The 12,284-nt window shown below is 35.3% G+C and overlaps 2 protein-coding genes across 6 annotated transcripts; both read left to right on the top strand.

The window, feature by feature from the left end:
- Positions 1-469: 469 nt before the first annotated feature.
- On the top strand, positions 470-6,506 carry LOC121983875. Of its 5 annotated transcripts, none has more exons than XR_006112728.1 (9): positions 470-609; positions 712-773; positions 850-933; positions 3,455-3,509; positions 4,667-4,802; positions 5,146-5,196; positions 5,390-5,494; positions 6,052-6,199; positions 6,275-6,506. XR_006112728.1 is itself a non-coding variant. In XM_042536548.1 (9 exons), exons 1-7 carry the CDS (start codon positions 519-521, stop codon positions 5,487-5,489), a joined length of 579 nt encoding a protein of 192 aa, XP_042392482.1. In that variant the 5' UTR covers positions 470-518; the 3' UTR covers positions 5,490-5,494; positions 6,179-6,199; positions 6,275-6,506. The 5 variants fall into 5 exon arrangements, 3 of the variants coding, with proteins under 3 accessions (XP_042392482.1, XP_042392483.1, XP_042392481.1); XR_006112729.1 differs by having other exon boundaries at positions 6,017-6,199; XM_042536548.1 differs by having other exon boundaries at positions 6,179-6,199.
- A 911-nt stretch (positions 6,507-7,417) lies between these two features.
- Positions 7,418-11,393, top strand: LOC121983874 (vacuolar-processing enzyme-like). The gene is made up of 9 exons (XM_042536546.1): positions 7,418-7,666; positions 8,739-8,903; positions 8,992-9,148; positions 9,693-9,778; positions 9,849-10,048; positions 10,280-10,328; positions 10,415-10,630; positions 10,733-10,939; positions 11,020-11,393. Exons 1-9 carry the CDS (start codon positions 7,457-7,459, stop codon positions 11,200-11,202), a joined length of 1,473 nt encoding a protein of 490 aa, XP_042392480.1. The 5' UTR covers positions 7,418-7,456; the 3' UTR covers positions 11,203-11,393.
- Positions 11,394-12,284: the final 891 nt, after the last annotated feature.

Raw genomic sequence — 12,284 nt, 5'->3', positions numbered from 1 at the left:
AACTTTCAATGGTCTTATGGGATTTTTTTTATTTTTATTTTTTCATTTTCTTCTTAGAAGTTTGATTTAGGTTAGGGTTATTTTGGTCATTTGTTTTTTCTTTTTCTTTTTATACTTCATGTCAAAGGGGGGTTGAGTGTAGTTTTTTAAATAGAGGGAGACAAAATGTAACTCGCTATAAAATTCAGGGAGACTTACAATTATTAACCCTAAAATATATTTATGTTATAAAAATATTTATTGACATTTAATCTATCTCGTTGATATTTTTTTTTTTTGTTATTTACACAATTATTAATGTAAAAAATTATTTCGTCAAAAAATGATTCATTTAAATTTTTTTTTGGTTTTCTTAATATAAAAAATGGCCTTATTGAACATTTAAGTGGGCCGGAGCGTACGGAACAAGGTTTAAAACTTTAAATGGGCCTAATCTTCTGTTACAACAAACCCATAGATTGGACACGAACAGCCCTTAACCGTCACTTTGGCCTCCGTTGTGCTGCGGCGGGGACTCCATGGAGCTGAGCGCGAAATGGCGGAAGAAGCATCGTCTGGAAGGTGACGGCGTTGACGTCGAGGATGACTCAGAGCCAATCGATTACCAAGGTCTGCTGGTTCTTCTTCTGATTGCTTCGATTTTCCCAAGCTTTATCTTTCGTTAAGTCTTGTGTCTTCTGATGCTTCTTTTCCATTTGTCTCTTTTTGCAGAACAAGAGGAGATGGTTAGATCTTTTGAGATGGAGCATGATCGACAGAATCGCCTTTGGAGGGTAGGGCTCTCGCCTTTTCTATTTCTTCTTCCGTGGGCTACTCTTTGCTTTGTTTTTTAATTTTGGATTGTTGCAGCGTGTTTTCGCTGGATTTATCGTCGGATATATTGCCTTCCTGGTCTACTCAATCTTACAGCAAGCTTGGTTCCCATGGGAACTGGTAAGTATAAGTTAATTCAACCTTAACTGCATCTGAGAAACTGGCATGTTTTTTTCCCATGCAAGATGAAATAGGGCTTTTGAGCTGGGTTGGTTCTTATATTCGAATAAGCACCATCTGTTGGATCCATTGCAGCAAAAAATTAAATTGGTAATTCTATTCTTGAAGGCATTAAATCAATATAATGAGAAAAGAATACGCTTAGACCCATGTACAAGAAAAAGGAAAAAGTCATATTTAATGAAGAAATGAAAGAAAAACTAAACTAAAAGAATAAATTAGGATTATAGGATCATACAGAGTCAAACCATAACTTTCTTGTTAAAATGAATAAAATTGATTACTGATTTGAAGTCTTTCAAAGACCCAGCATTGATCTCTTTCACCAACTGATGTAAAAATCAAATATTCCACCATATTTCATATTTAGAGGAAGATAATAAGATGGGCTCTAATTCATTATTTATATTCTAATGTACGAGGCAATACCAAAGTGTTTCAACGAAGTGTTAGGTTGACCTAGGTCTACAACAACTGAATATTTACTATAGCTGAATTTGAGACTTTATAGATTATCCTAAGTTAGATTATTAGATTATCCTAAGTTAGATAAAACCTCTTTTTATTTGCCGCAATAGCTGAATATGAGACTTTATACACCTTAAAGTTCATAGGGCAAAGCAAGGTCTTCTTGAGTCTCATATATTCATTTATGCCTAGCATTGAATGGGATGAATATTTACCTTATCAACTATTATCTTAATGTGGGGTTTATTTGGCTGGGCAACAGAATTTGTGCCTAAATTGGACCAAACCTAATATTTACTAGCTATTGTTCCTTTATTCCCTTGAACCTATGGATTTGTCATGGAGAACCAATATCAAACCCCCACGTATCATCACGGTACGTTAAATTTGTGAAGTGGACAAAGGATACTAACCTATGGAGGAGTTAGTACTACCAAGCCATCTTTGGTTATGTTGACTTGAGGTTTGTTAGGAGTGTTTACATTTTAAAGAGAATTCTTTTTATCTTTCTTTAGAAACATTTCTGCAAAAGGTCATACGCTGACCCCGTGTGCCGCACACGGTTGACTCATAGTCATCTGTAAAAAGGTAAATCAGGAAACCGAGCAGGCCTCCACATCGGAGGGTATTTTTGCTGGCTTCACGGGTAATCGACCTTGCCCATTTATGCAAATTTACTATGTGGTGACCAACTCGGCTAATGCCCTGGGGGCTTCTTTAGAAACATTGGCATGATAGATGGCTGTGAGTCTTGTAAATGTAACAGAATTTATCCCTTGATCCTTCATTGCTTGGTTATTTACTTCGTTGTCTCCTTTGGTTTTGTTTGATTTATCATTGCTCTTGATTATTTTCTTGAAATTCTTACCCTTAGCTTTTAAATTTTGGTTGAAACTCCTGAGCTTATTGGTTTGGGTTAGGGATTCAGTCAAATGGATTTTAATTTTAGGCTAGAAAATGTTTCCTTTGTTTCTTTCTTGTCATCTATATTGGTCCTTAATTCTAATGGATTGGATAACCTATTTTATAGTCAAATTAGACTGAGTTCTAGTGTCTTGTGCAAATTTAGACCGAGGTAGGGGTAGTTTGTCAAGGAGACAAAATATTTAGAAGTATTCTCTAAGGATTATTTAATTTTTATGGATGTCATGGATCAAATTTTTGAATGTGTGATTTTGATTATTAATGGGGATGCCATTATCTAGTTTGAAATAGTTGAAATCAGTAGAAATAAATCCCACAAGTCACCACACCCTCATTACCCTAACTTTTGTCTTTCAATGCATCTAACAATTCTTTGCTATTATGTATGAACTATATGTTCCATATTGGTTGTTAGATAGATAGCTGAGAATGTGGTGTTTACAGAGCTATTCAATTTCCACTCTAGATTTAGCGACTAGTTAGAACTTAATGGCCTTTTGGAAGTCATGATTTTGAGGGGTATTGGATGCGGGAGTGGAGGCATCTTTTGAAGTGGCTTCATAAGGTGGTACTTTGCTTATGAGACTGATTAATCCTAGTATCTCAAAGTGCACTTTTAGTTGGTCTTAACATCTACAAAAATTAGATACATTGATTTTTTCACGATTGAAGGATATAGTCATTGAAACCCATTCTTAGTTATCAATTTATATAATAAAGGGATTAAGGTATTAGGGTTTGCTTTTACAAAAATGATTATATGCGTTATTGGAATATATATGTTATTTACTAATAACACAACTAGTCTAGCTAGAAAATTCAACTCTCTAATTTAAAAGCAACAATATGTGAATATTTTGAAATATTAAGACTAGCTTGTTATTTTGAAATATTAAGACTAGCTTGTTATTTTGAAATATTTAGCAACAATATTTTGAATATGTATGTTATTTACTAATAACACAACTATTCACGCTTGTTTCATGGACCTTGAGTTTTTTTTCTTTTCATTGCAATTTTGAGGCTATTGTTATTGAAATTATGAAATTGCTGAACTTTGATTCTGCAGCGTTATCATGCTTATTTTATGGATGAAATGCAAAGCTGGATGGTCATATCTGCAGGTTTTTTTCTATTCTTATTGTTCTTTTTTTTTAATTTGGATAATGGACTTGGTTTCTAAACAAGTGGCTTTATTTGAGGCTGTTTAAGTTAATCTTAAGGCATTTTCAATCGATGGTTTATGATTGGTGTTTCTTCAGTAAAGTTAGTAAAGGGTTAATAAGGATACTATAAGATCAACTACAACATTTAGATCTCTGTGGACACAAGTTGCAACTGTGTACTCTAACAAATCCTAAATAATTCCTAGTGGTTTACTAGTTGCCGAGCAACTTCACAGCTTCAACTAGACTTTAGTTTTGCGTCAGAGAGTTTGGGGTCTGGCTTGATGGTTGTACTCACTTAAAGGTTCTTGAGTCTCAAGAGGAGTAACTAAATGGGCAGGAGCTTTATCTATTATATATATTATGGTACATCAAATGTTTCATAAAGGAAGCAAGTTGTCAGATGGTTCTTTCGGAGTTAAATCTTACAGTTTACTTTGACTAAATGGGATGGGTTAAAAAGAAAAAGAATGACTCTTGATGTTATGTGCCTCAATTTGTGATCTCGTGTCAAAGGTGATAGAACCTTTGCAATACAAATTGTGCTATTGCTTGAATAAACGAACTAATGGGTCAAAACCTCTTTTATTGGCTTTAAAGTAACTCACTCCTCTAAGATGCAGTGTAAAATAGTCTTACTTTGTAAAACTAGTAATAAAATTATTCCAACTTCAGAACTTTGGGCATGAACTCGTTTGTTTTACTAGACATAATAGATAGCTCGGCAATTTGGCAAGAAAAATTAGATTTAAATTTTAATCAAAAGCATTGATCCACACTTTGTTTTTCAGTTTAATACAATGGAAAATATGGGTTGAAATGTGTATTGCCAAAACAAAGGGGGATATCAAAATGTTCATCAATGACAGCCCAACTGCCCAAGTATACAAATTTTATTTCAAGCAGTGATCATTTCACAAGTGACATTTACTTTTGTTTCCCATTTGATAAACATACACCATTTACTTGATATTTTATTCTTTCAGAATTTAAACCCAATGCAAGCTTATATTTGCAGACTTGGTTGTTGTCCTAGCTTGTTCATTTGCTATCAAGGGAAGAGTTGATATTGCTTCTTTCAGAATTTAGATTTAGTACAAGGTTGTATTTTGCAGACTTGGTTGCTGTCCTAGCTTGTTCATTTGCTGTTAAGGGAATAATTGATAGTTCAAGATCTCTGCAGCATTGGATGTGGTACTCGTGCTACGTCGGGATGCTGCTTGCCATCTTTTGGTTGTTTTACATGCTGAAGTAAGTGCAATCTTTCTGAAAATGGGTATCATTTGCACTTTAACTTGGTTTTATTAGATGCTAAAAGAACACAATTCAATGTTTGGTTAAAAAGAAAGCTCGATTCCTTCACTTCATAGAATTTTTTCATTCGAGTAAAATTTTATGCCTTCTCTTTTTGCTAATTTTATCTCAATTTTAATTGTAATTTAGGCAATAGCTTGTCTTTTCTTTCAGACAATGCATCCCCTAATCCATTCATCTCAACACTGCATATCCTTACAGGCTCATTCGAGACCTTGGTTGCCATTCTGGTTCCTCATGTGTGTTTCATAACGTTTATTTGCTTGTAAATAAATTCCAGGTTGCCAAAATTTCGGTGGGATGTACTATGGCTTCCGTTGGGTCCTTTAAGGTAGTACTCTTTCTAATCTCCCATATTATTTGATTCTAAGTTATTTGGGAGAAGAACTTCCAGGAAATAAGTTATTACCATATCAAATAAGAGCATAAATAGTTAGATAAGTTGATCCACCTCACATGAATCATAAAGCATCATTTTGTGAGTGTCATTATCTAGATTTACATAGGTTTTTAATTCGTTGCAGTGGTGCGGGAGCCTGCCTTTACGTGGATCGTTTGTTACATGGATCACTGAAAGATGTAAAGTTGCTCCGTAGCTATATGTATAATTACAAGGCCTTGTAGATCTGGTAATCATGTTCTTCGACATGAAATGCAATCTTTCTTTTTTTTCTAGTTGTAAATTTATGTCTTACAGGACAGTGGTATAAAGAGATGAAAGATCTTTTAACATCGAGAGAACATTCAACTAGTTCATTCTTTAAACAATTGCTACTTATACTTTGTTTATGATGTGATATGCATATTCCTGATCATGAACTGCCAGTAGCTCGAGTTTTAATGGATATAATACTAAGCGTCTTCTACCACTCGCCCTTCTAAAAAATGCTGCCTTCTCCATCATTCACGTACTTTTGATTCTCCAGCCTCTTATCTGACTATTTAGCAAGATCAGACAATGGACAGTGATGCTTGGGAAGATATTTCAAGTTGTTTTTACTTGTATGCTACGCTATCAATATTTTATTCAATTTTTTTCGTCACTTGGACGAAAATTTTATATGGATTGTAACAATAGCTTATCAAGGGTTGTAGGTGACATTGACTGATAGTGTCCAGATTCATTCTTTGATAATTCATTTACCTCTCAGATTCCTCCAGTTGGCTAAGGAATCTGTGTGTGTAGGGCTCTTCTTGGTCAATGCTGCTGTCATACCTTTTGATCGACATTATTGTGTATACGTGCTCGTTTGCATAACAAGTACAAAATGGTTTGCCCTCTTTCAATTTCTTGTCTCTATTGCTGGTTGCAGGCTTGTACCTCACACAAAAAGGTGTCCATATTCATTCCTTCATAATTCATTCACCTCTCAGATTGCTCCAATTGGCTAAGGAATCTGTGTGTGCAGGGCTCTTCTTCAATGCTGCTGTCATACCTTCTGATCGACGGTATTGTGTATGCGTGCTCGTTTGCATCACAAAGTAATTGTCTCTATTGCTGGTTGTAGGCTTGTACCTCTCACAAAAAGTCTGTTGTAATTGGATCAGAGCCAAAATGTTCAATTTGTTTCATTGTAAGGCCGTGAGAATGACTATATCAATTTTCATTAGTATTGAATTACAAATATATTAGTTTGTGCATGCTTAAGTATCACTGGTTGCTTTTGAGTAAGGCAAGCGAAGCGAGAGGTGGATTCTAGCTTTTTGTCTGTTCAATATTAATTCTTGAATTCTAAGGTTTATAAAAACGGAGTAGGTTTGATCGTAAGATTTTACTTGCTAATTAACAAAGACACATCCTTTTTGCTAAACAACTTTGATGCACAAATTAATGTCTCTTCGGGACAGTGTAGTGATTGAAATATGGGATGTTGTCATATTAGGTCATGATATCAAAATTCAACATGTTTGAGTATGTTTTGATCATTACACTAATGAATAGTAGTTATTCATGATTTATTTTTTCTATGTTAGTCTTAGGATGGATCGATAGGGATGTTGGAGTAAGTGAATCATTTTTTTATCACACTTGATGCACGAATTCATAGACACGTGTGTATATATATATATATATATATATGGTAGGATATTTAAATTGTTATCTAGGTATTTACGGTTCGATCTCCAATTAGGAGATATTTGTAGGATTTTTTTTTAATAAGGGGTGCAATCAATGGTTGTTAAAATTTTTAGGTTGTTTGTTGTATGTATTTTTTTTTAATTTATTCTAGTTATCGATAAAAAAAAATTTATGAGACCGGATCGGTCTAGCCAATAACATTAATTGGATTTTTTTATTATTTTTTTTTCGATAGATTTTATGTCCTCCTTCAAAGTAGCATGGATTTGTTTATTATTATCGTGATTGAACATATGGCAAGCAATGCCCTCCTTCCAGAGTAACATGGATTTTGTCTCTCCAAATTCTTTTACGGGACCCACGCACACATCCAATGGCATATGGTTTAACCTCCAACGGTCTGGATCCATTCATCAGTAACAGCACGACGATGAAAGCACGAGCTCCTCTCCCTATAAAAGGTCCCTTATTCGCGTCTTCCCACCCAAGTCATTTCCTTGATACGCTCGCGATGGGCCGCTCCGCCACCGGAGCCCTCCTCGCCGTTGTTGGTCTGCTCCTCCCGCTTGTGATTTCTGACGCTATTCGAAACCCCATACGGCTTCCCTCTGATCGAATCGACGATCCGAGGGTCGATGGTGGCGGCGGCGACGACGCTGTTGGCACCCGATGGGCCGTACTCATCGCCGGATCCAGAGGCTATTATAACTACCGTCATCAGGTGGGTGGATAATATGCCGTCCCTTCTCCTTCATCTCTTCTCTTCTATAATATTGCTTTATAGTTGTTTATCTACGAAAAGTTTCTTGTTTTCGTTCGGCGTTATACTTTCCGTTACTTTTTGAGGCTTTTTAATTCGAAGACAAGTTGGATTTCTACGGCTTTTCTCTCTCTCTCTCTCTCTCTCTCTGAGGGTTTCATGCTTTTTCTTCTTAAAATTGTTCTCATCGATTTGAATTGAATAGCAAAGATCTTAAGATCTCCGGGATGGACATACATGTTTTCTATTGTCTGGATGAAGTTTTGGATGTCGAAGAAGTATGCTAGAAGATTTTCTAAGAATTTGAGAATTTTTCAAAACAAATGAGAAGGGAAAATTTGATGGAATAAGTTTGACAATTTTTGTGTGTAATTAAATTGGTTTTGCTTGAAGGGCAAATTTTGATTGGGATTTGGGAACACCTGGAAGTTTATTTTATCTTTTTATTGTTTTTTTTTTTAAATCCATTTGGTCCCCTCTTGGGTATTGTTGGTCGGTCGTTGTGGTGAGACTGGATGGTGAGACTGGTCGGTGAGAGTGGCTGTTGTGGTTCGACTCCTAAACCTAATCATCTGTACAACCTAGCTAGGCGTGCGCATGCACAGAGGCCGTGGAAGATGTGGTCTAATGGTCTCTGCATGCTGGTGCTACATAGCCTAATGTGGGAATATATCAAGAACAGTACAGTAGGAATAAGGATCTCTGACAATGGAATTAGGAATTCCTTAGAAGAGAGTAGGAAAGAGTAACGAAGGATGAGTAGGCAATCATAATTATGTAGGAAATTGGTATTTCAAGTTCATTTGCAGAATCAGATATAAAAATACCAATTCCACAAAAATTCATAGGAGATAGAATTACTATTCTTATAAATGAGAGGCACCATAAGATGTTTGATTAATTTGGGTTTTCTGAGCTCTCAGATTTCGAGCTGCGGAGCAAGTGTAATTTGAAGGAATTCTTATTGTTTGAAGTAATGAAGTTCCTTTGGTCTGTCTATAATTATATCTAACACTTCAAATCATAAACTCAGGCAGATATTTGTCATGCATATCAAATAATGAAGAACGGTGGGCTGAAAGATGAGAATATTATTGTTTTCATGTATGATGACATTGCATACAATGAGGAAAACCCAAGACCTGGGGTCATAATCAATCATCCCAAGGGTGGAGATGTGTATGCTGGTGTTCCAAAGGTTTGATTATTTTTTTATCATACTTCATCCTTAACATTTTCTCGATCACCTTGAATTACTTGCCTTAGTTTGGGTCAATTCCCTGCAGGATTATGTTGGAGATGATGTTAATGTGAACAATTTTTTTGCTGTTCTTCTTGGAAATAAAACTGCTCTAACTGGAGGTAGTGGAAAAGTTGTGAATAGTGGCCCGGATGATCATATTTTTGTATTTTACTCTGATCATGGTGGACCGGGTGTGCTTGGTGAGTACTTTCCTAAATTTTTCTCATGCCATTACATCTTTGAATATACATGATTTCGCTTTTCCCTATCTTATGTTTGATGCTGTATTTACTTTGACGAGAGGAAATTGGAGAAATGAATTATCTTGTTTGCACTCTTTCATTCTTCATGTTTATTTGTATGGAATCAAAAGAAAATAAATAATACTTCCTATTTGTTTTCAGTCATCTCAGTCATTGGTTAAACTTCACTTCCTTCTTTTCCCACCTAATTTGGTTTGCATAATAAACAAGAGAAATTAATGATTTTAGTTCTCTTCCTTTCATTCCCACTCTTACTCCAATTCAAGTAAATATAACATATATAAAAGGTAGGATGGTTTGGGCTTGTCATGATTCATTAAGTTGATCTGGCACGATAGTCTATTCTTGGAAGATGTAATGTAACATTGAAAAGAATCAAAGAAGATCAGGGAGGAAAACTTCACGAGTTATCTTTTGTTGCATGTTGCTTTGTCTTTAGAAATGATGATACTGATGCACTGGCTGTCCTGGAAATTTGTAGGGTTGCCCACCTATCCTTACTTGTATAGTGATGAGTTGGTCGACGTATTAAAGAAAAAGCATGCTTTGGGTTCTTACAGAAGCTTGGTAATCCTCTATGACAGTATATTAATTCCTAGGAGCACCTAACTTATTACATTCTTATTTGTTGTTTCAGGTATTTTATCTTGAAGCCTGTGAGTCAGGTAGTATTTTTGAGGGTCTTCTCCCAGAAGACATTAACATTTATGCAACAACGGCATCAAATGCCTACGAAAGTAGTTGGGGAACTTATTGCCCTGGAGAGGACCTTAGCCTGCCTCCAGAATTCCACACTTGTTTGGGTGACTTATATAGTGTTTCTTGGATGGAAGACAGGTACACGAACTACATAAATTTTCCATTTTGGACTTATTGGTAGGTCAGGAATAGGATTTTAGCTGTGGAATCAAGTGATAAAAATCTTTACAACCATAGCATGCATGTCCTTGCAAGAAAATAAATGTTTCTTAATGAAAACCTTTCAAAGTTGAATGATATCTAGTACAAGCTTGCTTGGTTTTTTCTATATGTGTCTAGTTCTAAGCTATCTGTTGCTTCTATCTACAGTGATGTACACAATTTACGGACTGAAACATTGAAGCAGCAGTATCAACTTGTAAGTACTTCCGGATTTGGTTTCTGTATATCTGAACGGTTTGATAGCCTTTTGGGTTTTAATTTTTTGTCCCATGTCATTTGCAGATTAAAACCAGAACTTCAGTACACGACAACTATAGACATGGCTCACATGTCATGCAATATGGAAATCTAGAACTCAATGCCGAAAAGCTTTTTTCGTACCTGGGCTCCAATCCTGCCAATGATAATGCCACTTTTATCGAAGATAATTCATTATTATCTTTTCATAAAGCTGCTGTTAACCAACGGGATGCAGATCTGGTATATTTTTGGCACAAGGTTGGTTTGCATTACATGTGCTCTCAATTCTCTTGCTGCCTTCTGGTCTTAATTTTGATGTTTAGTTGTTGGTGACTAAAATCCTCTATTGCCCTCGTGAAGTATCAAAGGGCACCTCTAGGCTCATTCCAGAAACATGATGCCCACAAGGAATTACTTGATGTAATGGCTCATCGCTTGCATATAGATGCTAGTGTAGAACTCATCGGGAACTTGTTGTTTGGCGCCGAGCGAGGTCCAGCAGTGCTGCAAATGGTTCGTCCTGCAGGCCAGCCTTTAGTGGATGATTGGTCCTGCCTCCGGTCCATGGTGAGCATCACTGTTTGATAAAATACAGAATCTAGAATTGAAACTCAATTCATTCTTGATAACTGACCTCAATTCTTTAGGTGAGGACTTTCGAGAGGCACTGTGGATCTCTCTCAGAGTATGGGATGAAACACACGCGCTCTTTATCGAACATCTGCAATGCAGGTGTCGACGAAGAGACAATGGCGAAGGTTTCCGCACAAGCTTGTGCTAGCATTCCTGCCAATCCTTGGAGTTCTCTCCAGAGGGGTTTGAGTGCCTAAAAGTATTCATCATCTATTGTCTCTAGATATGGTAAACTCATCACTTGGCTATCTTCTCCAGCAATGTGAATTATAATGTAGGATGGCTGGAAGCTTTTCTTTTAATCTATCTATCGAGATTTCGTGTACAAAATTCTTATTTTAATTGGTGAAACTAATGCTCAAGTTGTCTCTACACTGAGCTGGTACAAGTAAACATAGTTAATTTAGCAACTTATCTTTCCTTAAATTACTATAAATTAACACGAATATTCAGGCCCATTTAATTGTAAGGCCCATTATGAAGGCGGCCCACATGACACCATCCCCTCAAACCGTTTTAATCGCTGCTGTTTAAAGACTGAGTTTCCAATCATATGAGAGATTAAAAATAGAGTTTTTTTTTTTTTTTTTGACAATCACCAAATTATTAGAGATTTACGATTTTTTATATTTCGATTTATTACGAATTTAAAAATTAAAACCGAAATTATTCAAAAAAAATCAAAATTTTTTTTAAAAAAAATCAAATTACCAAAATAACTGAACCAAAGTTTTTCTTAAATTCGATTTTGTGGTGATAGTACGGGAACAAGGTGGAGAAAAAAGATTCCTAGTTGGAATTGTATTAGTAATTATAATTTCAATAATGTTGATTATTTATTCATATCAGAAATATTTAAATTTGATCGAAGTCTATTTTTTTTATATTGAAAATCATACTTTTACCCCATTATAAATTACTCATTTTTTAAAAAAAATAAAAATAAAATATAAGAATAAAATATACATAAATAATATTGTAATCAAGTTCACCATTATTCAAATAATGAAAATACATATATTAAAATATCCACACCAGTTATGAAAAAAAAACAAAAATGATAAATCAAATTAATCCTGATAACCAGGCCGGTATTTTTCATAGATAAATAAAAAAATACTCATGACAGATAACTCAGAAGCACCCCAACACCAGTTATAAAAATACCAGTAGGATCCTTTGGTCCATAAATTACGGATCAAGAGATGATCCATTGATGAGGACCCTTGATTTAGATAGACCCCACCTACTTAAAAATGAAGTCTATCCAAATTAAGGA

This window comes from Zingiber officinale, chromosome 5B, assembly GCF_018446385.1.
Source record: "Zingiber officinale cultivar Zhangliang chromosome 5B, Zo_v1.1, whole genome shotgun sequence".
Lineage (NCBI taxonomy): Eukaryota > Viridiplantae > Streptophyta > Magnoliopsida > Zingiberales > Zingiberaceae > Zingiber > Zingiber officinale.
Note: the sequence above shows the minus strand (reverse complement) of the source record. Positions and strands in the feature narration are given on the sequence as shown.

What these genes read in the sequence shown, in the direction of transcription:
- LOC121983874 (XM_042536546.1), top strand. Translation starts at nt 7,457, where the DNA reads ATGGGCCGCTCCGCCACCGGAGCCCTCCTCGCCGTTGTTGGTCTGCTC. An exon ending in TGGTGGACCGGGTGTGCTTG is followed by an intron (nt 9,149 to 9,692) that starts GTGAGTACTTTC and finishes GGAAATTTGTAG; the next exon opens with GGTTGCCCACCTATCCTTAC. An exon ending in GGTCCTGCCTCCGGTCCATG is followed by an intron (nt 10,940 to 11,019) that starts GTGAGCATCACT and finishes TCAATTCTTTAG; the next exon opens with GTGAGGACTTTCGAGAGGCA.
- LOC121983875 (XM_042536549.1), top strand. Translation starts at nt 519, where the DNA reads ATGGAGCTGAGCGCGAAATGGCGGAAGAAGCATCGTCTGGAAGGTGAC. An exon ending in CTGGATGGTCATATCTGCAG is followed by an intron (nt 3,510 to 4,666) that starts GTTTTTTTCTAT and finishes TGTATTTTGCAG; the next exon opens with ACTTGGTTGCTGTCCTAGCT. An exon ending in TGGTTGTTTTACATGCTGAA is followed by an intron (nt 4,803 to 5,145) that starts GTAAGTGCAATC and finishes AATAAATTCCAG; the next exon opens with GTTGCCAAAATTTCGGTGGG.